This window comes from Anopheles funestus, chromosome 2RL (genome assembly GCF_943734845.2).
Source record: "Anopheles funestus chromosome 2RL, idAnoFuneDA-416_04, whole genome shotgun sequence".
Classification (NCBI taxonomy): domain Eukaryota; kingdom Metazoa; phylum Arthropoda; class Insecta; order Diptera; family Culicidae; genus Anopheles; species Anopheles funestus.
The window spans coordinates 98,852,383-98,875,466 of NC_064598.1; the positions used below are offsets into that span (position 1 = coordinate 98,852,383).

At 44.5% G+C, this 23,084-nt stretch overlaps 1 protein-coding gene across 1 annotated transcript in view; it reads right to left on the minus strand.

Annotated features, from left to right (window-relative positions):
* The window catches only part of LOC125763362 (protein sickie-like), a 52,594-nt gene that overhangs the window by 3,288 nt on the left and 26,222 nt on the right, over positions 1-23,084 (minus strand). Inside the window, exons 3-7 of the mRNA XM_049426437.1 lie at positions 2,418-2,501; positions 2,209-2,337; positions 1,606-2,134; positions 377-1,535; positions 46-301 (exon numbers count right to left, since the gene is read on the minus strand). Coding sequence (XP_049282394.1) covers positions 46-301; positions 377-1,535; positions 1,606-2,134; positions 2,209-2,337; positions 2,418-2,501 — 2,157 coding nt within the window. The remainder of the gene's footprint in view (positions 1-45; positions 302-376; positions 1,536-1,605; positions 2,135-2,208; positions 2,338-2,417; positions 2,502-23,084) is intronic.

The following is a 23,084-nucleotide window of genomic DNA, read 5'->3' on the forward strand; positions in this document are numbered from 1 at the left end:
CAGTAAATTATGTTCAGATTTGTCAAACACTGCATCGATACTTACCCATCGGAAGTTGTGGTGAAGTTGTAGGTTAGTCGTGTTGCACGTCGCTTGTGACATCGTTCCTATGATGCACGGTAGCTTGGCGGCTGTGGCACTAAGCAGACACGAAAACACATCCCCCAAGGCCGAAGCATGGTGGAGATTGTCCAGAATAATTACCGCTGGTAGTTCTTCTGCTGCTCCATTGGACATCGAGGCCTGTTCAGCGATATGACCAAGATATTGCTGCAGTTCCTTTGAAGACTTATGATCGACACTATGTATGGGGACAGAAGAAATCATATGAGAAAAAATGATCTTCAAAAACATGTCTTAAGGTAAGGCAACATACTTGAACGTAGCAATAGCTTCAATTGGATTATCACGACCAGCTCTTGCCACAAGAAATTCGGCGAGTTTGCGCGCTAGGTACGATTTTCCCGTACCGCTTGGTCCACAAAGAATCAATCGCCGATGCTCCGTCAACAGCGAAATGTACCGATGAACAATGTTGCGTAGGATCAAACTATCAAACGCAAGGCTTCCGACACCCTGCAGACATATGTACAGCGTCTTTACATTGCCGATAATGTATCCGCACGGCAGCAGCTCCGGAAATCCCATCTCCGGGCCACGTTTAGCCTCTCCAAGATGATACGACGTGATGGAATCCGTATTCAGGCCCAGATTCGTTCCCGGATCGATCCGCGATAGATAGTCCTTGAACGTTTTGCGCACGATATAGTCCAGATTTTGCCAGGTCGTTTTGCCCGAGATGTACGTGTACGCAATGACAAACTCGTTCGTCTCCACACCATTTCCGATGGAGAACGAGGACGATTTCGGTCCTTTCTCACCGTTTGCTTCCGACTTCTCGCCACCCAGCTCATCGTCCGGCGATGAGTGGTAGTAGTTATCACATTCGTTCATCTCTTCCGCGTACTTCGGGAAGGATTCCGGCTGTCCGAGGTAAACGGCGATGGAAATCTTCTTCCCATCGACCGGATCAGCCACGTCTTCGGCGGGTGTTGTGAGAATCTCGTTTACCATCGCTGCACGCTCGATCGTGGGCGAAAGTTCGGCGATAATGGCTGGACTGAGCGGTGCTGGCGGTGGTTCCGGAGCGGGCGCCGGTGGGATATTGTCTTCTTCCGTTTCGTCCAGATTCTGGGGTAGCTCTAGTGGAGCTCTACCCATACCATTATCGGCAGCCAAACTGTAACGGCGTGGTTCTCCGATTGAACCGCTCGGACTGACGGGACCGAGTGATACCTCACTTCCGGCCAGCGAGCGGGTCGTTACGAGCCGCTGCAATCTTTCATTGTTCTGCTTGAGGTTCATCATTTCCTGGCGCATCTTCATCACCGTATCTTTCAGGCTTTCAAGCTGTGATGCTGAGCTGAGCGCTTCCAGCCTGATATCGGTAAGCACGAGATCCTTTTCGCGCAGCTGCTTCTTGAGATCTTCCACCACGGGGTTTCCATTCAGCTCGATGGCATCGACTGGTTTGGCTGTTGAATGAAGGTAAGGTAGATGGTTAATGAAGGGTTTTGCAACACATGCTTATACGAACACACTTACCATTGTCAATAACGGTCACCGTCTTATGCGGACTACCTTTGGTTGGTGAAGGAGGTGGCAGACCGGCACCTGGTGGTGGTGGAATTCCCGGTTGTTTCAGACTACCAACACCATTCAATGGACCCATGGTCGTTGTGGTGCTGCTTGCTCCATTCTCCAACACTGACCCATGGTGATGATGATGGTGGTGATGATGATGATGATGGTTACCACTATCCGTCACCGTACCTGCCGTCGATCCATTGTTGTTGCTACCCGCCGTAACGTGGCGATTGGTTTTGGAGATTTTGGCATTGCGCGAAAAGGCTTTGGTAAACGAGCTTCGGAGCCATCCCTTCTTCTTCTGTTTGCTCTTGTCCTGGGCAGAGCAGCCGGAACTGACCGAATTCAACGAGCACATAGAATCGGAACTATGGTGCCGTTGCATTTCTGCACCGGCCGGCACCGATGTCGCCGAACCGGTAGCATTAGATGCTACCGCTTTGTTGGCAGTGCCGGTCGTCGTCGTTTTCGTCTGCTCAGCTGCGATCTGAAGGTAGAGATGATAATGCTTCATTAGTAAATGCAGGTGTTGAAGGACTGCGAGTGTTAAGAGATACTTACCGCCGTTCCGTTGACCTGCCCATTAACTTGTACGCCCATACTCTGCATATGGGCGGTAGTTAAACCGGCCTGGATCGATTGCTTCCGCAGCAGCTCTATCGTTTGGCGCATGTCCAATATTTCGCTATCCTGTTAAGAGAACGAACAAAAAAAACATTAATACACAACGATCACGCTCGCATCTTGTCGCTTTCTAAACAAAAACGTACCTTCTTCTCCGTCGTGGCCGTAAGCGACTGCAGTCTGTGGGTCATATTTGAAAGACTCTGCTCGAACGCAGCCACCACATGAGCCTGTGAAGCAACGAAGAAAAAAAGAAACGTCAATTAGTGTCAGCTATTGATTCGGTAAAAACAAACGGTTCCAAGTCTTTAGTTTGGATCTCTGAATGTAACCTTCGCTCCGAAACATCGATTCATTATGATTTTCTCCTTTGTCGAACCCAGAAGATCGACCGATCGAGCATGTTGAAACCTGCGATAGGGGAAGATTTGTGAAAACTTCCGTCTTTCCTTCCTGACATGCATTAACCGGCACGTAATGATTCCTTCGTGAAGGGAGAAAGTACGATGCAACCATTCCAAACGGCTTCCGATCAATTAATAGATTAATACATGAACGATTCATATTGTGTTTTTCGCTTTTAATTGTTTGACAAGGAAGTTCGAGTCAAATGAGGTTGCAAGATAAAGAACCACGCACATCGGAGACAATTGAAGGAAATGGGCACCCTGTATTGGAAGAGATTTATTATGTTCACAAACATTGTTGGCGCCTCCCTGCAATGTCCGCTACGAAGCTCGATCGTACGCTATTAAAATCATCAGCACCATCATGCCCAATTGAAAAGTGTCTTAGCGTCCGGCGAAAAGGTTTCGGCATTCTTCACGCGACATTATGACCACGGCGGGAAACCAAATTGGACGTATGGGTCGTTCGCCTTGGTGATATCAAAAACATTGCTCTCAATTAGTATTGATGGGGTTGTGTGATGGTGCTTATGATTGGGTTCGATGGTAATGGTCGAGAATCGTTCTCTCACACGAAACCACCACGCATTTATTGACGATGACAGATGTATTATACGATCGTGTTTCTTTCCTCTCCTTCTGGCCGGGTTCTCCAAGGTGCAGGGCCATCAGAATGTATTCTGTTAAGGAGATACCTCGGTCGGTACGCGGTTCCTTGAAGAGTGTGAGATTGAATATTTTATCGAGTTGACGACGAAGAGCAATACTCGAAAGCGGTGTGGTGATTGGAGTTCCGGGACGTTAGGTTCCCCTTTATTTCCCATCACCGACACACACGCACACACACATACTCGCCGCACGGTGTACGGGACATAGGGAACGCTACAATTGAATTTCCATATGAATAGAAGACATTAAGTGACGGAGCATCACCGCTAGAGTCAAATGTGTAAATGTGACCCTTTAACAACACTCCACGTCCCAGTCGGCCAGATGCATCTTCTTCCAACCAGTCCACCGCACGTTTAACAAGTCTTACATGAGAAGGAAACAAAAGCATCGTGTCCCCGAAATGGGAAGATTATTTTCTAGCCCACCCCAAACAGTACTTGTCAAGTGGTTGTTCGTTTCACGTGCGCTAGAGGATGGTAGATTGACGCATTATTTTTTGGAATGGCCATCAATTCGGGTGGTACCACGACGGACCCACCACACTCCCAAATGGGGGCGATATCACATCATCTTAATAGGATTGTTGTTTCAATTTCTCCGTCTGGAAGGGGTTCCTTCTTCTGCTGGGACAAAGAAATGAACCATATTGGGAACATTTCGGAATGGGGAGTTCTTGCGCTTGATGCAAGGCCTGCGTTGCGTCTCCGTAGATAGTCGTGAGAGTTTTCTTATTTTTATAGTTTTACCGGATGGAGTGTAATTGAAAAGTACAGATATAAAGATTAAGCTTGTTGCTTTATCGTTTATTACAATAGACGACTTTTATTAGATCCATTTGTCTTGAATGAAGTCTTACTCTGATCTCTCACATGCCCCGTAACACTTGTAAGTAATGTAAACAGACATATTTGGCAATCTCTATGATCATCTGTCAATGTCTCAACTTCTGTTAATGCTTCTTGCGAGATAAGTAGTATCGGCTTATCTTCTTACAAAAGGTTACACACCTTTTTCGCGGTGACCCAAAAAAACCTCCGATAAGCCAAGAAAACATTGAAGTCATGTACCGTAATGTTCATATTGGTTCACATTATAAATCCTATCTAATCTAATAATCCGGTGGTTTATTACACCTCCCGGTGGAAACCGCGCAACAACGATAAAGAACTTCATCATCTGCCGCAGTAGTTGCTTACATGGGACACATGCACTCTTTAATTCAATTCTCAGTAAATGCAGATTGCTTGCCTCCAGCGTTTCGGCCTCTAACCGTAGTATCGCGCACATGCAAAACACTCTTTGTTATGCTTCATATGTTCTATTGAGTCTGTTGCTCATACCGAAATGCAACTAGTGAATACATATGTGGTACCATCCCGCCATACGAGGGTATCATATTTATCAAAGTCATCTATCTCTGCACTCCCACCAACCAAAATTCTCGTTTGCCACCATATGAAAATTAATAACTTCATCCTTCGGGGGACCATCATTTCATTCATGGAAACATATTTCACCAGTCCAACTATACCAGTGTACTCTGTACCTAAGGGCACACCACTGACAAACTGTTACGACTGACTCTATTCCCTCCGAAAAACTCGCATCAACAAAACTGCAATCGCAATCTGCTTGTAGCTATTATTGAGAGCGTACGCCACACAGGTCCCCATCCGCAATGGTGACCCGATTGGAAGTTACATTCATGTTGGCATCTCCTTCACTGCTACCCAGCGCAACAGAGTTTGACGCTCGGAGGGTCTCCCTGGCCCGGGTCAATAATTTGTACTACATTGGTGATTGAAATAGCATGCTGGAGGTAGAGGACAGAGACGTGAAATTAATTTGCCTGGAAAATTTGTTGCAAATGCAATTATTTGCTTCGGGGAGTTCGGCGGAATATGTTCGCATTCCGTACCCACTCAACCGAAGTTGAATCTTACACCACTACACGTCCAGCGGCTAGTTTGCACACAAGCACCGAGAGGAAAGAACGATCCCAATCGGTACAACAATAATATGAAAAAAACGCGTGAGAAAAACCTTGCAAACTTTGTTTGCCAATAGCGGAAAACTGTATACACACACATACCGAAGGATTGTAATAAATTACGAATTAATTTGTTGTCCCTAATGGGAGTCCATGTAAGGGCCTTCTCTTCTTGTTTCTCTGTTAATTTGTCGCATTTTTTATTCGCATACGTTAATCACTTCTGAAAGTTTGATAAACAAAAGCGAAAAGCGATCAAGATGCATAAGTAATGAAATCCTCATGTGTTCAGCCAGATTGTCATGTCACACTGTCGATGAAGCGCTGAAGGCAAAGTTTTACCTAATGAAGGTTTCACCTTCATGCCCTAAAATCTGCCACAAAGTGTTTCATTTTGGGGAAAAGTTTTGCCAAGGACGTCGCTACCCGTTTGGCGCATTTCTCAATGTTCTTTTCGGAGAGCTGCTTACTGATAAGATAAAGCGAACTTTGGAAGTCGGAATAGGAGACACACGACACACGTGTTATCATGAGTTTGGCCATATCCACAGGGGTGTACACTGCACAGGTGAGGGGATAAGACATTGCTGAATGTAGGCGAAGGTTAACGAAGTTTCGACAAACAATCTCAACCGCTTCTGGAGACTTATTGCGCATAGGCTCTCTGTTGGGAGTATACTACTGTGTTGTGCTGCTAATCCTCAGACATAACCTCATTGGACTGTGTTGTGCTGCTAATCCTCAAACATAACCTCATTGGACGACCGGACTGGTTGAGGCTTTATAAGACTACTTGATGGCAATATTTGTTTTAAGTAAACGTATCTATCTCGTGCTAATCTAGAATCACGTACGACGCACACGACGTCTTGTTAGTCGCGGTAACTCGTAACTCGCTACTAACTAACCATAGAATGTACCAAAACAAAAGGGCATCCCATGTGACAAGGCAATGTAACGACCCATGTGAGAAGGCAATGATACGACCCCCAACATAGCAAAGCTCCTATACTCGCTGACTGATTGATGGGCCACCGTGAAGAAAGTCGTCCCCAACAGCACACTACTGTTCTTCCTCACACAATTTCCTGACGGAAAATGAAGTATCAAATTTAACGTCGTATTTTCCATTGTTTTGTTGCAGGCAGAGCTTTCGGAAGAAACACGCTGACAGTTTGTACTTTTTTTTAAGAGATACATGTAAACCCACCCCAACTGTCTGTTCCTATTTTCTGGTGAAGGGTATTCTCACCTGTTTCGGGACTGTTGGACCATTGGATTTTCCGCGGTAACACGATACCTTTCTCCACTTTCGATCGTTGCCCATTCGATCACCACACACGGCGGGAGGGCCACATATCTTCGACTAACCGACAGCCGTGTCTTCCAAATGAAGGGACAGAGCAATGTTGTGATTGGGCCTTTTCGCTTTTAGACGCGTCACGACGGTAATAGCTTGCACTCGGAACGTCACACAAGCATTCCCGCGTATTGAGCGAATACTAATTGGTAAAAAGGCACACGAGAAAAATAAAACACGCCGGCTAATCAGTGTCGGATTTCTTCTGCCTGTTTTTGCCTGGCCTTGATTAAGGGCAGCTCGCGGGACGAATCCAAAAGACAGTGGCAGTTGCCCGGAAGATGTTTACATCGAATTATAGTGTGACACAATCTCTCCGAGAAGGTCCCACAATCTCCCAAAAAACAAAGGGCGAAAGTTTGTAGTGTCGTCCACACGTTATTGCCTCCTCCTCTTGCCTACCGAACGACATCGACGGATGTTAAATTGTGAGTCGCGTAAGAAAATAAATTTGTGGCCTTGGTTTCCCTTTTCATCGTCTGCTAGTTTAATGGTCCAATAAAATGTTTTAGGTACTTACTTTAATCGACAGAAAATTACGCGCTTTGTTTTTCCCTTGAAAAATCGCCATTTATCCAATAACAAGCGAATGGGAAGTTATGGAAGATGCAGATCCTCCACATATACACTCTGACCGCCTACGGTATCTTTGGTGTTGTGCGGGCGCGCGCATAACAATAATCATTTGAATCACTCATCGCATAGAAGAGATACATAGCACTCGACGAGCAATTTATAAGCCCACCGACCGTTCCACTCTAATAGGACCAAAATGCCTACAGAAAACACACCTTTTGCTGTTAGAAGAACCATTTATACATTGGGTCGGAAAAGTTGTCATCAGCTATAGTTCGTCGTTGCGGCCTGTAGAGCTTGTCTTTGCAGCAAAGAAGCGCACACACGATGAGGGCTGCTAGCACAACATCTCCCTTCTCCATATGAGTCCGGGCATGTGTGAGATTGTTGCTATAAATAATGGATCGATAATTCACCGCCACGCCATAAATTACGATTTGCTACGAAAGGTAAAACTCATATCGATCGAATGCGATCGGTAGGCAAATGGAAAAAAAGAGCCGCACAACACCGCACAGAGAGCACAAACTCGCGTTCGCTCACTATGCACGTAGGTTTGGAATTATAGACCAACTTTGCCATCATTTGCCTTCATCAGGCTAGGGAGGGACGAGAAGATGTCTTCCGTTCTCTAGTCCCGAGACGACGATCAAACTCGATCACCTTCGATGAAATCAATTTACAAGTTCCAATCTGTTTAAACGATTATTGGCCTCGGAACATTCCCTACTGGTACAGAAAAGTGCTTTTGAAAATTCCACCACACCTGGAGGGTTCGTGTCTGGACTCCAAACGTGATGCAAAAAGGTGCCGAGACTTCTGCGTACCGCCTGATTGTTTGAAATTCAATAAGTCGTCCGAAAGGATGTGGAATTCGCTTACGTACACTATCTGGCTGGCTGTATGCTGTGATTAGGTCTCAAACACCAACCCACCTTTCTTCTCTGATCGAAATTCACTTAAGTGAAAATTGATTTATCAACGAATATTTTGGCATATATGGGCCGATCGAAACACCTCACACGATCATGTCCCGCTTATCGCCAATCGATAGTATGAGTTTGCGTGCTGGGGAACTGGTTTAGAGAAAAGAAACCACCACAACCAAGTCGACGATCGGCTAAACATAGTAGGAGGGTTGTACCTTCCCAAACAAGGGCCTCGAGGGTAAGATGTAAGTAGTGTCCGAACCATTCGTCACTTAATTGAAAAGCTATGTTCGATCGTCCCCATCTGGCCTCATCTGGTGGTGGTGATGCTGGTGGACGGACCCCGACCATAATACACGCCACTGCGCGAAAACACGGCGCGATCGAGTTACGACCTCACGCATGCACGGGACACAGGGGCAACTGGATAACTGGCACATATCAACCGCAACAAAACCGCGACTATGTTGGAGATGAAGTGTTTGCAAATTGAGTTATCTTTGGGCAAAGAGTGTGCCAACCCTTATTCGAACACGATTCCGTACAACATGGAAGACGAGATCGCATGGGTAAGATATCATAAATTACAAACGCGCACATGGGAAATTAAAATATCCAATTTATCTGGACATGCTATCGAAGTTGTGAGTGTGCGGGGGTTTTAGAAGAGTACTACTACCACGCGCTTAAGATCTCGAAGCGACCTGCAAGAAATGGAGAGTTTGAAGTTTCCAATTTGCTGCTCCCAGCAGGGATGCAGAATTATTGGAGCAGCATAATCGAGTAGTGTCCTTCTAGACTTTGCGGGGACGTTACATTTCTTTTGAGCTATTGTATAAGTTAACTTATGGCTTTCTTTTTAAAGAAACTTTTATACGTTTCTACGTAAATAATTCTTCGGCATTTTGTATAGGTTGTATCCCTTCGGCTATTTAACTCTACAATAAATTAAGAAGGGCTACTCTAGGAAATAATAACGCAATAAACACCTTTAGTTTGTTCTTACGAATGGTCGAATAACAGAGAGAGAACCCAACGTAAAAAAAACAGAGTGTCGATGTGAAACGTTGACAGTTCTTGCCAGACGAAGGTTGACATTCCCTCGCGGTCAACCTCAAATCGGTTGGTGTTGCGAGCCCTTTTCCCTTCTCACCACCAGAAAAAAGAATCATTCCTTAGTCCCACCCTACCACTAGACCTCAGAATAGTGCTAAGACCGTTTATAAATAATCGAAAGTATTTGTACTGTTGCACAGCGCGTCAAGTTCTCGCCAACCGCTTTGGTGACGCGGATAATAAATATCATTCCTCTCGCGGTGCATACAATGCGAGTAGTCGCGCAGAACATTCGCCGCCATCACCATATGACGCCAGCGAATGGGTCCTGTGACTTGACTTATTGTTTTGTAGTTGGCACTTGATTGTACAATAAATTAGAACAGTTCTAAGCCCTATAGACAACGGAAACCGTAGCTGCTATTCCTGCTACTAGCATCGTGTGATCGTAGCATTTGTTATTGGGGTTGGAACGACAGTGACCACAGATATTCACAAATGCACCGAAAATTGTGTAACGCGATGTTTTTTTGTTTGGCAGCCGCTATCTGAATCGTTGTTCTCGGGTCACATTGTTGTTGGTAAAAATATAAAACAACACTACGCTAGAAGTCTATCAATTATGTAGTTGAACCTCCCTAGCCCAAAAATACACATGAACGTTTGCTAATCCTTTTTGGCGGATAAATATCTACTATCACAGCTCCCTCCTGTTTGCTCTGAAATAACCTCAAAACATTTCAGTCGACAAATTTTGAATAAACCGGCAACAGCACTAAACCACAACTATTGCACCACCATTGCGTCGGGGAGTTGTTGGGTGCTTAGGCTGGTAAGAAGTTAATTGCTAACAACTAAAACATAATTCCCATTCCCGCATATGTGTTGGATGTTTGGGGACTCTCTTCTCGCAAATAATTCGGATGGTCAGATTATCTGCCGTAATCAAGGATAATGGCTACAATCGCTACATGGCAGGGATAAAGAAGAGAAGAGGCGTTAGTCATGTGACAAAAAGCTAGGGAGAGTTAATGGAATTGCAGCACCTTGCCCCGTTGGCTTATTATCCTCACCGTTGACATTAATTTTCACACTCAATCGGAAACAGCTGCTGAGTTGAGGTTTTGTGGATGCATCCAACCAAAATGCCTCATTAGGATACATTTTCGGTTGTCCACAAAATGGTCAAACATTAGTTTCCATTTTGGTGGAATTATTTAGCACACGTTAAATCGAAAACAGAAATCCCTCTCCTGGGGGTGGAGGAAACTGATCGAACTGGCGGTAATTGTGGGGATCGTTTGCTATTCCGGGATAGGGATAATTTTAATGGGCTCCTGTTGACGTTTAACGCAGTTAGTTACACTCTAAATAATAGTGAATTAATTTGAACGAATTTAGAATGATATACGCACCAAAAACAAACTGTGGTACGTTCTAGTAATTGGACATAAAAATTCTTCTAATGACCCAATATCATCACCCATCCGAAAGAACATACACACAGATGCAAAACCCGTGGTGCAATAATCAGCTTTTGGCAGGTTGCGCGCTATCGCCGGGTTTGCTTACAGATAATTACACAGTCTGCAACAGAAACACGTACGTTACTGGTCACCTGTTCGGTCTTATTTGCGTACATTCACCACACTGCCACCGCCACTAACCGCCGATTATCCCGTCCATTTCATTGTGATGATGCGTCCCCACTGCGGCATCTTTCCTTATCGCTACTGCGAAAAGGGCAGCTGGTGTGTTTCCGTCATTTACTTCGGCTGCCTTTTTTTACGATCTGTTGCATCAACGTCTGCTGCCGTTTGTTGAGCCAAACAACGAAAGGTGCTTTTTGGTGGGCCAATTTTATGGCACACGTTGTCCACATTTACGAGTTGTCGTCCTCGTGCAACATAAAGCAAACTAGCATCATTCGCTTTTAGAGAGATGCGCCTTTACTTCTGGAGAGTAAAACTTCCCCGATCGTAAGTCGCGGCTGTTGTGACTGATGTGTTCACTAATTAAAGAAGGAACCACCGTACAATATGTGCTCGTAAATCCATTCTCCAACAAAAAAAAACCTCGACCTTATAGGCATCTCCATAAACAGAGTGTATGATTGGATGGTATTTCTAATGGTACTTTTGCTCTTAAACTATCGCCACCGAATGGTGCATCATCACCCATAACAACATTACCAACATGATGGACGTTTAGCACCTACGGGCGAATGCCTAATATGGCGCAACATTAGCCGCTCCACAAAGCCAACCATAACTGGACGGCCAGAGATAGCGCAGCACAAGGTGTCAAAATGAAACCTTCCCCAAACACGAAATCCGTCGACTACGAAACGATAGGTGCGTGTGGAACCCCAAAAGGCTTGGGAGAAAATCTTAGCGATGTAGCAAAACACTTCACATACGGGGGGAAAAAAACGGAACGCTTCTCCGTTGCTAAAAAGGGAGCACGATCCGGTTCCGGTTATTGTCAAGTCAAGAGATCTACCGTTAAACGAACAATCGGTGATTGGTCTTTACTTCACGCCTATCGAAACTCTCAACGTTACGATTGATCGATCGATTGGGAACTTTAGCTAAGAGCTTCCTGTGAGGTCTCCCCAGCCAACACCTACGCAAAATATCGGCCACGAGATCACAACGGAAGCCCGTTACACGCAATGGTCTAACGCCGCAGCAGGGTGAAATGGAAACGCTTTTAGTGGGGCACGGTTTGTTGAGCTGATGGAAGCTCACGTAAGAAGACAACACGCGGGCGAAAACGGGTGACGGCCACACACATTTAGCACCTGCCCAATCATGCAACGTTTTCAGAGCAGTAAAAATATACAAAAAAGGTATCGGATGGGAAATTAATAGACAAACATGCGATGGTAGATGGCCAAAGTGAAGTCAACACACGCGATCGGTACACAAGGCTTGGTGCTGCTCTGATCGTTCAAACGTTAAGTGTATTTCCTAATCGTGAACGGTTCTACTATGCTTCTTAGCTTAGCGAACTCTACTTCTATGACTATCTTACTCATATATAATAAAAAAGTAAAGAAATTACACCCTTTTTTGGGGAAAAGAAAGATTGCAATTCTTTGAGAAGGTTTGCCAAACATACTTTTTGTTAACTTATTAGCTATCAAACAAGCTCAAAGCATCAAAAAATTGTTATGAAAGAAAAAAATAGAAAAGAAATTTTTAGATTGCTTTGAACAAATAGATCAATTGTGCGGATAACCTTGAAATTGGTCTGTTTACACACTTGAACGCCCCCCTTCTTTCAACATAGTTTCCGGTACATTCGAAAAGGTTTCGGCAAGACAAACAAGAACACTCATTCTCACGCACTTCGAGATTCATTATGAATTGTTAAAAAATGGTGCACGAAGGGGAAAATGTTTTATTTGCTTCTCACGCTTTAACGATGACGACATTCACTAGCCCCTGAACCTGTAAACAGAATTTCCCTCCAGCAAATGACAATTAAAGAAACAGTCTTAAAATAATACAAATTGTACCACCCCATTCCAAATCGAGTAAATAAACACCACACAAAGAAAGGGAGAAACATGAAACTTTCACATTCTACGAGCGGAGAAGAAAGATAATAGTTTTCCCTTCGTTGGTTTTACCAGAAACTTATGTTTCCTACGTGAAATAAACACAATTGGCAAAAAAATAAAAACTTTAAATAAAGCACCATATTACGGAAAAGGGGGAAAAATTGGCAACGCGCTGCAAATTGTGGAAGTAAATAAGGCACGGAAAGGATGCGGGTCACGATTTTCTTACACACGCACGCTTGCACTCAGAGCTCACTATATTCACGGCGGAATTATTTGCACGACGAAGACAAATGGTCCACACTGGGCGGAGGAAACAAATAACAAATACGTCACCCTGCGCCGTAGGTCACTCCCCCCTTAGCCCCTTTGGCGTGAAGTTCCTTTTTTCCGGGTATCAATTGAAAACAGTTTCACTTTAGCCCTGTCTCACCCCGAAGGCTTTCCCGATTTGGAGTCCGTTTTGTCGGTTGATTGGAAAATCGTGGCATCCCGTCAATATATCTTCAACCTTCCCCGCCGGTGCATTTCGTGCACCAAAGAAAGCGGGGATGATTTTTCTGCAATTTTTCACCATCAATCTCTTGGTAGGTAGCGACGGTCAAACGGCTGCCGGTATGTAAGAGTGTTGAATGGATTCATTCAATTGTGTGTGGAGCCAATTGCCATTGCATTCAACCGTTGGAAAATAAGCGAAAAATAACGAAGTTTAGAAAGCCTACAGGCATATAAGCGCCCCAATACCAAAAGGCTCTTGTGTGACTAGAGTGTAGATGGAACACTGACAACCATTAGCGATGGGATTTAAATTCGCCAAATGATGACCTCAACGAATGGTTCGGTATTGTGTATCACGTATCTTTCTCTGTTGGTACATGTGAGGTTGGACGTACGAGATATTGGAAAGAAAATGAGCTAAAAGCTAAACACACAGGGCGCCCTCCGGGCTTCACTACACGAGATATCTCGTTGTTTATTTTCCACTTAACCACCACTTTTCACGGTAACGGTCATTATTCAGAAGCTTAAACAAACATCACTCCCGCGCGACTTTCGTCCCTCAAGGGAAACAAAACTCCAATATAAAGCGAGAGCTCATTGGGAAGAGCTTTTCTTTCCAGTGCTACAGATCTGATAATGCTATAAATACCTACGATCGACTAGTCGAGTCCCTACGCCGTGAGTGGGACAGCTTGTTATGAATCACGAAATGTCTCCACCACGTCTTGCGCCTGAAGGAGACTCGGCAGAACAAATGTGCCACACCATTTTTCATCTACCAAACCAACTGACACATTACACACACGTACGCGTTCCAAATGCGTGTCCGAACGAAGCAATTGCTTCAGGTCTCCACAACGAGGAAGATAAATAATGAGAAACAAATCAGCCTTCAGCATGACTGCCTGGTTTTGGCTCGTCCATTTCATTGCTATTACACTTCAGAGCAGTGCAGGAACTGATGATTTTACTCCTATTGCCGGTAGGGATTTCTAGGTGGGGTGTGGTTGCAAACCGTTTACGCGATCTAGACACCAGGCAAAGGACTGCGAAGGGCTAATAGATTGAGGTCACCTAATAGGTGTTTGTGTGTCTGCATTTGGGAGCACACAAAAGGACAAACTGTTTCGTGGGATTTGATTACATTTACAACGCTTTCGGACCATTTCGTTCCCCGGCTAGACAGACTTTAGGAATAAAATGGAGATTTCTTTTTTTTCTGATTTCTTTTTCCGACTGGCTGAATTTCAAACATAACCCGTCCAATGAACTGAACTCGTTCGAAAGTGAAACACACACGGTACGTTAGCCACAGGAATGGGAAAGAACATTTCCACCTTAAAACGAACATCGAATGGGACTGCCAATTTTGCTGTCACCAAGTCATCCACCAGTTTTCCACGCCCCGGTCGCTTAACTCGCCCAAAATAACATGGAAATAATCGTGTGGAAAATGGTGCCCACCACACACCACAACTAACGACGTACCAGAAAAATCGCGTTTGATATTCAAATCACGCACGCACAAGCTCGGACTGCTTTCACTTAGCACCTTGCTTTCCCCATGTTCGGGTAAACCCTTTACCAATGGAATTCGTTCTAACCAAACCTCGATCAAAAGCTGAACGTGAAAGGCGGAGAAAAAGGTTAATCGCATTGCCAGCCTGCTGTCTGTGTTCGTTCGTTGTGTCATCGTGTGTCACACGGTTTGGGGACGAACAGGAACACACTTTTATGTGTGATAAAAATACATAAATTTTCCTACTGAGCATGCCGTTCCGTGCCTACCTACCTATGTGTGCGGGTCATAATAATTGACATTGAACTTCCCATTGCTTCGTTGACACTTTGATGTTTCATGATGCATTCAGCTCCCGTATGGCGATTCTTGGCCCCTTTTTTAAATATAAGCATGTCAGCATACACGTGACTTAATTTGCGCAATATGTGTTTGTTGTTGTCGTCGACCTTTTGCAATAAATCAAATCAAAACGAATAGAATGCACCCAACGATACGATCCTTGGTGCTTTGATTTAAAATATCTTCTTTTTTGAGCCCCAAATCACAGATAAATAGCTCGTTTGGCAAGCAACGTGTTGAAGTGTCTTGTCACCAAAAGCTGATAACTGTGGATGATAAGAAAAGGGTTTGGTCGATTCACGACAGCAAAATCACGACGCGACAACTGATAAGCCGATTAGAGTTCTGCGTTGCGTCAATAAACATACGGTGATTGCGAATTCAAATCGCCAATTACATCAAACATTACACTCGAAGGTTTGTTCGTTTCGCAATACAAACGAGACTGATTGGTAAGTGCTATGGTAACTACTAATGATTGGTAAATGATTTGTACGTCGCGAACTGCTGGCCTTTTCGTTTTGCGGAAAACCTCTATCGAGGTGAGGCTCACGAGAGCCCTCCAGAGTTCAAGACACGATGACCCGTAGGCTAATGATGCCTAGTAAAAAAGCTTTGCTGCTACAAACTCCTCCCAGCTCTCAGATATCTACGGCTAATACATCTTAATGCTGAATAAGACGTCAGACGCAGACATTTTGACATCTATTGGAGATACCGAAACATTAACTCGATACATCTCCTCTTTCTCCGTCTCTGTATCTCTGCGACCACATCCGACCAAAAATTCGGCTAATAAATTGGATGCGATTTGGCTCTCGAACGACCAGTTCCGGATCCGGCCGGCTCAGGTTCCATCAGGTTCAATTTAGGTGAAGTGGCACTCACATTCCGCAGAATGGGTCATAAATCTAAATCGCTTCATCGACGTGATCCGCCTCTTCTATCCGTAGTGGTACGATCATCACATTACGATCACTGGAAATGCATCTCAGAATTGGAGGTTTGGAGGAGCGTGGAGGTTAAAACGTAATGTGATCGTTGAAATTCATCCCACTCTCGACGAGTTCAGAGGCAATCGGAACGGACAGGGAAGGAAGGGCCGCGAGGAAAGAAAAAGCAAAAACCGCAACCGACGAAGAGCGCGGTTCAATCATTCGGATCGGAAACATGTCAAAACAATGTGCCGGACGGGTACGTCCTCTTCCTACTTTGCCCCAGACGCTAGGAAAAGATCAAGAGGAAAGGATCTTGACACTTCTCGTACCATCGGATCAGAGGGATCGATCGCAATCTTGCTGGCAGAGAGTGAAGGCTTTCTTCACGCATCCGTTGCGCGCGATTAGTTGCACCCTGCTAGTGATCGATTTAACATTTTGCCGCACCTCCACGGAAACCGTCCTCCTACAGCTTCAGTGTAATGAAACGAAACGAATGCCTTAACTTCCAACCGAAAGAGGTTCGAGTTCCACAATTTCACCTTAACCCTAAAACCGATTGGTGTGCTAAATCAATGCTTAGATTGCAATTTCTTTCTTTTTTTCCTCCACTGAAACTCGACGAGACAAACTGACGCGCCGCCACGGAGCTTGTCCTTCCCTGCTAAGGGTGTTCGGCACAGCCACGCGGCAAAGTAATAAAAGAAAGGAACATTAAAAACAATGCCAGAAAATAACAACAACAAACAAACAAACAAGCGCTTCCTCCAGCGGAAAGAACCACGTCAGTCGCTTCGGCGGCGACTTCAGTGAGCAAAGCAAATATCTTCTACCGTGGTCGTTTTTTTTCGCTTTGCTTACACTTTAGTTTCAGTTTCGCAAATCCGCCCAGCGTGCGCATTACAAGCGTGAAGAGATTTTCGCTACGCGCGTGTCACGTGTCGCGTCGCTGTCACGCCATCGAATCATGCCGCCACGGCTGCCAAGATCGAAGGCGCGCGATCACCTCTTGGCGGTCGTTTTGAAAAGTCGAAAAGAGAAAGAGAGAGAGAGAGATAGAGAGAGAGAGCGAAAAGCACCACACCTGAGTACCATTTAGAATGCACATCAGCTTCATCGCGCATGAAAAACTCGAACGAGAACAGAGGAACAGCCCAAGATAGCAAAAAACGCGGTTCGCGATCATTCTTCATAAACGCCGTATATTCGACTGTAGTACAACAACCCAGGGTGGTTATGTTTACATTTTCGAGAGATATTATTGCCAATGGGAGGAGAAGAAATTCGAATCAAAATGCACCGTATGCAGTCAGCCGGTTATGAAAAGAGTGTTTGAGCTCATCCAAGCTGATGGTGATAGAAGACCTCCAGCGATCTTTGTGGATCGTTTCGATCGTATGCAAATGTCTTAGGCTCTTGGTTCTCGTCACGTTTCAAGCCACCAATAATTTCTGAAGACAAATTCTTCATGTTTGCAGCACGCAGTTCTTCCTCGAAAAGATCTTGCACATTTTCGATTTACAAAAAAATTAACAGCTTCACATTTTCGAATAATTGAATAATGTTGTTTGCCTACAATGGATTCTTTTGTACAGAGCACTTATGGACAGGACACTTTTGTCCACTCCTCAAATCAAAACTTTTCATCAAAAAAGTCCGCAAAAGTTTCGAGCGCTTTGCTATTAAAGGTCAAGCAATGATTAAAGTTTCCATCTGCGAAAAGGAAACAATCAGTACATCATATTACATGAGATGAGCTCTTGATTCCAAGGAATACTTCAGCCACTAACGTTCGTTGTGCGTTCCAGGTCCATGCACATCGACACAAAGCGGATGATTATTTTCTATTCTGTGTCCAAAAGCGAACCGGCAGTCACGTCACACGAGAAGCGCTCAAAGTCACACACTAATGAGGTGGAAATTTTGCCCGAAAGCATAATCGATGTTACGAATTCCCTAACCATACACACTTTCCTTTCCTTGCCACGATGGGAATGGAAGGAAGATATGTAGAGTTAAAGGCAGAAAACCACAAGTGTGCTACCATTTCGCGGCTTTCAAACGACAAACAGCGCCAGAAGTGCGCGAGAAAAAGACTCATCACGCGAAAGAAAGCCTTCCATTCTTCTACTGCCACGAGACAACACCGGACCGGAAGGAGATGAAATAGCGGGTAGAGGATGGATGGTGATTCCATTGGAGCTCACTCCACCAATCCCTCGATTTACGTTCCTAATGGCACATTGAGAGGTTAGAATAAATGGCGTGCCAGTATACTCCAGCACTCAGCCGTCCGATTGAGGCGAGGATCGAAGCATCCTCCTGACCTTGGAGCCATACACTTCCAACTGAAATGACACTATAGGCCTTTCCTTCTACACACATACAGATGGCTTGGAGCAGTTTGCGCGGATCGAAAACTTAAATGAACCATTGGGTGGTGTACCATTGGATGGGGCACAACAAAAGTTGGAAGCAGATGCCTTTATTCTCAGGAAGCTGAAGAATCTCTGGAGCGGAGTTGTGGTGAAACATCCATAAAAAAACTGGCAAATGGCTATTAGAAAAACAACGGTACAATGAAGCCCAGGACTAATTCCTTGGAGGAGGGCAAAACCGCAAACCTCCACAATAGACACAGAGAGACACAGACAGACGAACAGACAGACGAACAGACAGACAGACCGTCAGACAACAGCAGTGCAAGAGCGCTCGACATAATTGACTCCATTTATATAATCTCGCCATTATCTCGCGGTGGAAAAATCGCCCTCAAGGCTCGAAACGGAAAACAAGAAGAAATACGAAACTACGCTACGATAATGATAAGCGCACAAGGAAGCGTCTATGCTATAACACACACAGTCTGCTCATAAAAAAGTATGAGCTGTAACAAAAAAAACATGACGAATGAATTTGATTTTCAAAATCCCATCTCTGGTAGGGTATTGGACCGGCTGCTGTTCTCCGAATAAGTTAAAAATGTATTCATTTTTTTGTCTCTCATTCGTCTTCGGTTAGGTCACACTTACCCACCTCTCTTAACACTCATTCTTTATAGTTTATAGTCACTGCTTACTTTAAAACCCACAATTTAACATCAACTTGTGCTCCACCAATAGCTTAATTTTGCAATATCGCCCAAGATGGCACACGCGCGGCATGGTCATAATAAACTGATTCTGTGGCTCCTTGTTTTCTTTTTGGGGGTTTTTTTCTCGATGATATTTTACCTTATACGGATTGCGGAAGTTGTAAATTGTGTTTTTCTTTTTTTTTATTGCCAAAACTCCTGATTTCTGATCGATAATCAAAAGTGATAAAAATTTACGATTGTAAAAATGACATCATCACCAGCGGGGCGAAACTCCTCGCGATTGATTTTGGGCATGTTTTATTTTTTGTATAAACAAAATCGTTAAAATTGCTCTCGCAACAACAACACTCACAGCACATTTGTGAGACGTGTTGAAGCGGTAGTAAAAGATGTCCGTTTGCAGATTATTTCACTTTCGAAACGAAAAGAAGCGTGGGCCAAAGCCCGAATGAGAAGAATGAGCGGAACATTAAACTTCCCGCATGGTTGTACACGCTTGTGTCCAATGTTCCTAGAATTGCTAGAATTTTGGAACGCGTTTTTCAAATGTCAGAAACAGGCACGCACTTCGGCGCTTTAAAGCAAGTGAAGATATTCTTCGAAAACCGAAACGCAAACGATTTCAACCAAGCGCGGTGAAGAAGAAACATGCCATTCAGAAGAATTCTGAATAGCACGAGCTATTTACTGAATCTGTTTACGCGTTGCTACAATATGAATCTGTCAATAGGTCGAGATATGCAGAACCGAACCGGAAATGTTGAACACTTTATACACCGTGCACGCAGCCAGTAGATACAACACAAATCTGTGAAGACTTCATTAGTGAACTGATGGTAAGACTAAACCACCGAGACACTGCGAGTCGATCGTCATGCACGTACTGCTGACCGGAAACCGGAGTCCATTTCACTGCTTGCACAACACATCCGTGCACTTCCACGCACGGTTACTGACACCTTACACCTCTCCATAAAAGGGTCAAATTACGACTCGTGAGAAGTACTCTACTTACAGTACGAAGGAACACATATGTACATGAAATCGATCGTTCGGAGGATGGATTGGATTGCGGAGTTTGACACGTTAATAAGTAACTCATAACTCACCTGAAAAGATAGAGAAAGAAATAGGAAGTAGAGATTAGTTCACGCATCTTCAACAGTATATAGATACATTCTACATGAGCTTTACACGACAGAATGTCAACTATACAAGTTTGTCACGATCTACGAACTCTGGTAAAGAAGTAGGACGTCAATTTGTACATCTCCCTTTGGGAAGAGTTAATGGATGTGGAAGAAGTGCCAGTACAATGTTTTCAATGTGTCCGTACACGCATCTTCGGTCATTACGTACACACACTTCTCTTCCTTCACCGAGTAAAGCGCGATCGTAATCGATGGAAGACACTTCTCGCAAATGACTTCAGCGTAAATACGTCTCACAGGTTTCACTTGCAACCCCCTGGTCAACGCTGATTCGCGCGCAAGTATCAAAAGCGGGAAAAGTTGATTACCATTGATCGTAAAAACACGCAATTGCCCATCCTGAAATGCACTTGTGTACTAACTACACAACATTGTGCGAAACGATACGACACGCAACATGGAGATGATGATCGTATCGATCGTTAAGAAGATGCTGCTCCACTGTACAGCTCTATTCATCTGATCTACTTGACTTGCAGGCAGCAAGCCAACCAGTGCGAGGATGTGAGAAAAACCAGCTGATGATTAAAAAATTGTTAACTGGTTGTGTGCGTGTGTTGTTGTTTTTTTACCGCTGTTTGACCGCTTCTTCTTCGAAGGAGTACTCAATTGTACTGCTGCTGCTACTACTACCTACTACGCGGTAACACATCACGGATCCAGACGAAAATTACGAACAATCAGCGATTATTGTTCTGTTTATTGTTTTTGATTGCCTCTAATTAGCATTCAGCGTTTATTGGGCTTCATTCCGTGCTTCATCGAATGCTGCTCCTCTAACGGACAACGGAACATGGCATTGTGGGGAGGGAGTGTTGCCATGAAAGAAGCTACAACAAGTCGTCTACGATACACATCTTTAATTACGTAATGTTAATCGTTAGCTTCCTCCCGAAGAAAAACTCATTCCAAGGCATTGCCACCGTTACAACCATTTTAACCATTTTCCCGACGTTTTTAAACGGCCAGAGTTTCAATGTTTCCGTAACAATGTCCGCCTAACAAGCTTATTTGCTTGAGGAACCGTTGCGTGGTGATAGATGCAATTTGTTGGATCTACAAAAGTACATTCACACCCACGTATCGGTTGAGCAGAATTGGTCAAAGAGAGATCACAGCCACACATCCGCTTATCATCACCAGAAGCGGAAACATCAACCGACACACGTACCAAAGAGACACACGCGAACGATGGTATGATTTGTTGGCGAAAATAGCCCATCACCACATGTGTCGACCTCCGTGTGTCTAAAAGTGTTACCGATTCTCCAACGCGTATCGTGTGGTGTGTGCAGCAAAAAAAAACCCCCACCATGTCCACACGCTAGAATTGTTGTGCACGATGCTCTGCCGCTGGTGGAGTTCTTCCTACGCAACTTCCATAGGAACTCCGGAACTCATCAAAGAGCGTACAGAAGACGGCGGACAGGCAGGGCAAAGGAAGGCACATATACGCGTAGGATTTTTTGATGGATGGATTCGGTCGTTGTCCACGTGTTTTGTTGCATCGAAATGAAATGACGACCGTTGATCGTTAGCACTGAACGATCTAAGGGGAAGCCATCATTTGGAAGACGATAAATTGCAACCGTGACAGCTTGGTTTGACAGCTCGCATCATAGAAATGGGGAGACAAAACATAAACACTGACACATTATACGCTAGGGATGACTATTGTCCGAATGATGGGTTTGAGTGCTCGGGTATGATCTATGCTGACGAAACTCGTTTTATCGTTTGTGCATTAGGGTTAATGACGTGACTTGGGATTGAAGCGGATCAGAAAGCTAAGAAACGAATAGAAAATTAGCTCTTACGGTAGCACAAAAAAAACGACCGTTCTTCTGACCCAGAAACACCTGGATTAACCATCGCTAGTAGCTCTTATCACACACGCTTGGCTTGGTGTGTTTTCACACTGTACCATCGTAAACGACCCCATAAATCCTCGTTGTTGCGTGAGTGTGATACAGTCAACAGAGAAAACGTTGGGCAATTTCTTCGCGTTTCCGTTCATCCACGTTACAAAATGGACCACGACCGACCTGTCACATAAATTACCTTCTCGTTCGATACGCATTTCGAGTCTTATCTTCATGGCTTTTCGAGGTGCTCTACTAGCAGTCATGATGATGGGCTCCAATAATCACACCTCACGGCTGTAGGATTTCTTTTCATGCAAAAGGAGCATTATTTCTTCCGAGGTCGTGCAGTCTCTATTTTTCCTTCTCCTACTTCTATCCAACCTATGTTTGCTTTATTTGCAAATGGGAAATAAAAATAAAAAGCCTCTCACATGCAATGACTATACCTTAATCACCTTCTGGGTACAACAACCAGATCGCTAGACGAGATGACAACGAAGTGTGTCTCTAATTCGCGTAAGACATTCAAAAGTGTCTTACATACGCTCGAATGTGAGGCAACCAGGAGGGAGGAATCTCATGCTGATTTTGCCCCAAGAATTTGGTTTCCATACGGAGCCACCACAGGCACTCAACGCGTAGGGAGATTTCAGAACACTCAAGCGGTGGTGTGTTGTCAACCACATCTAAGCCCAAGAAGACTACTGCTGCGAAAGGTGTCTAGAGTCCACGAAGAGAGGAACTCCCCCTTAAACACAGCATCGATCGGAAAGTACACACAG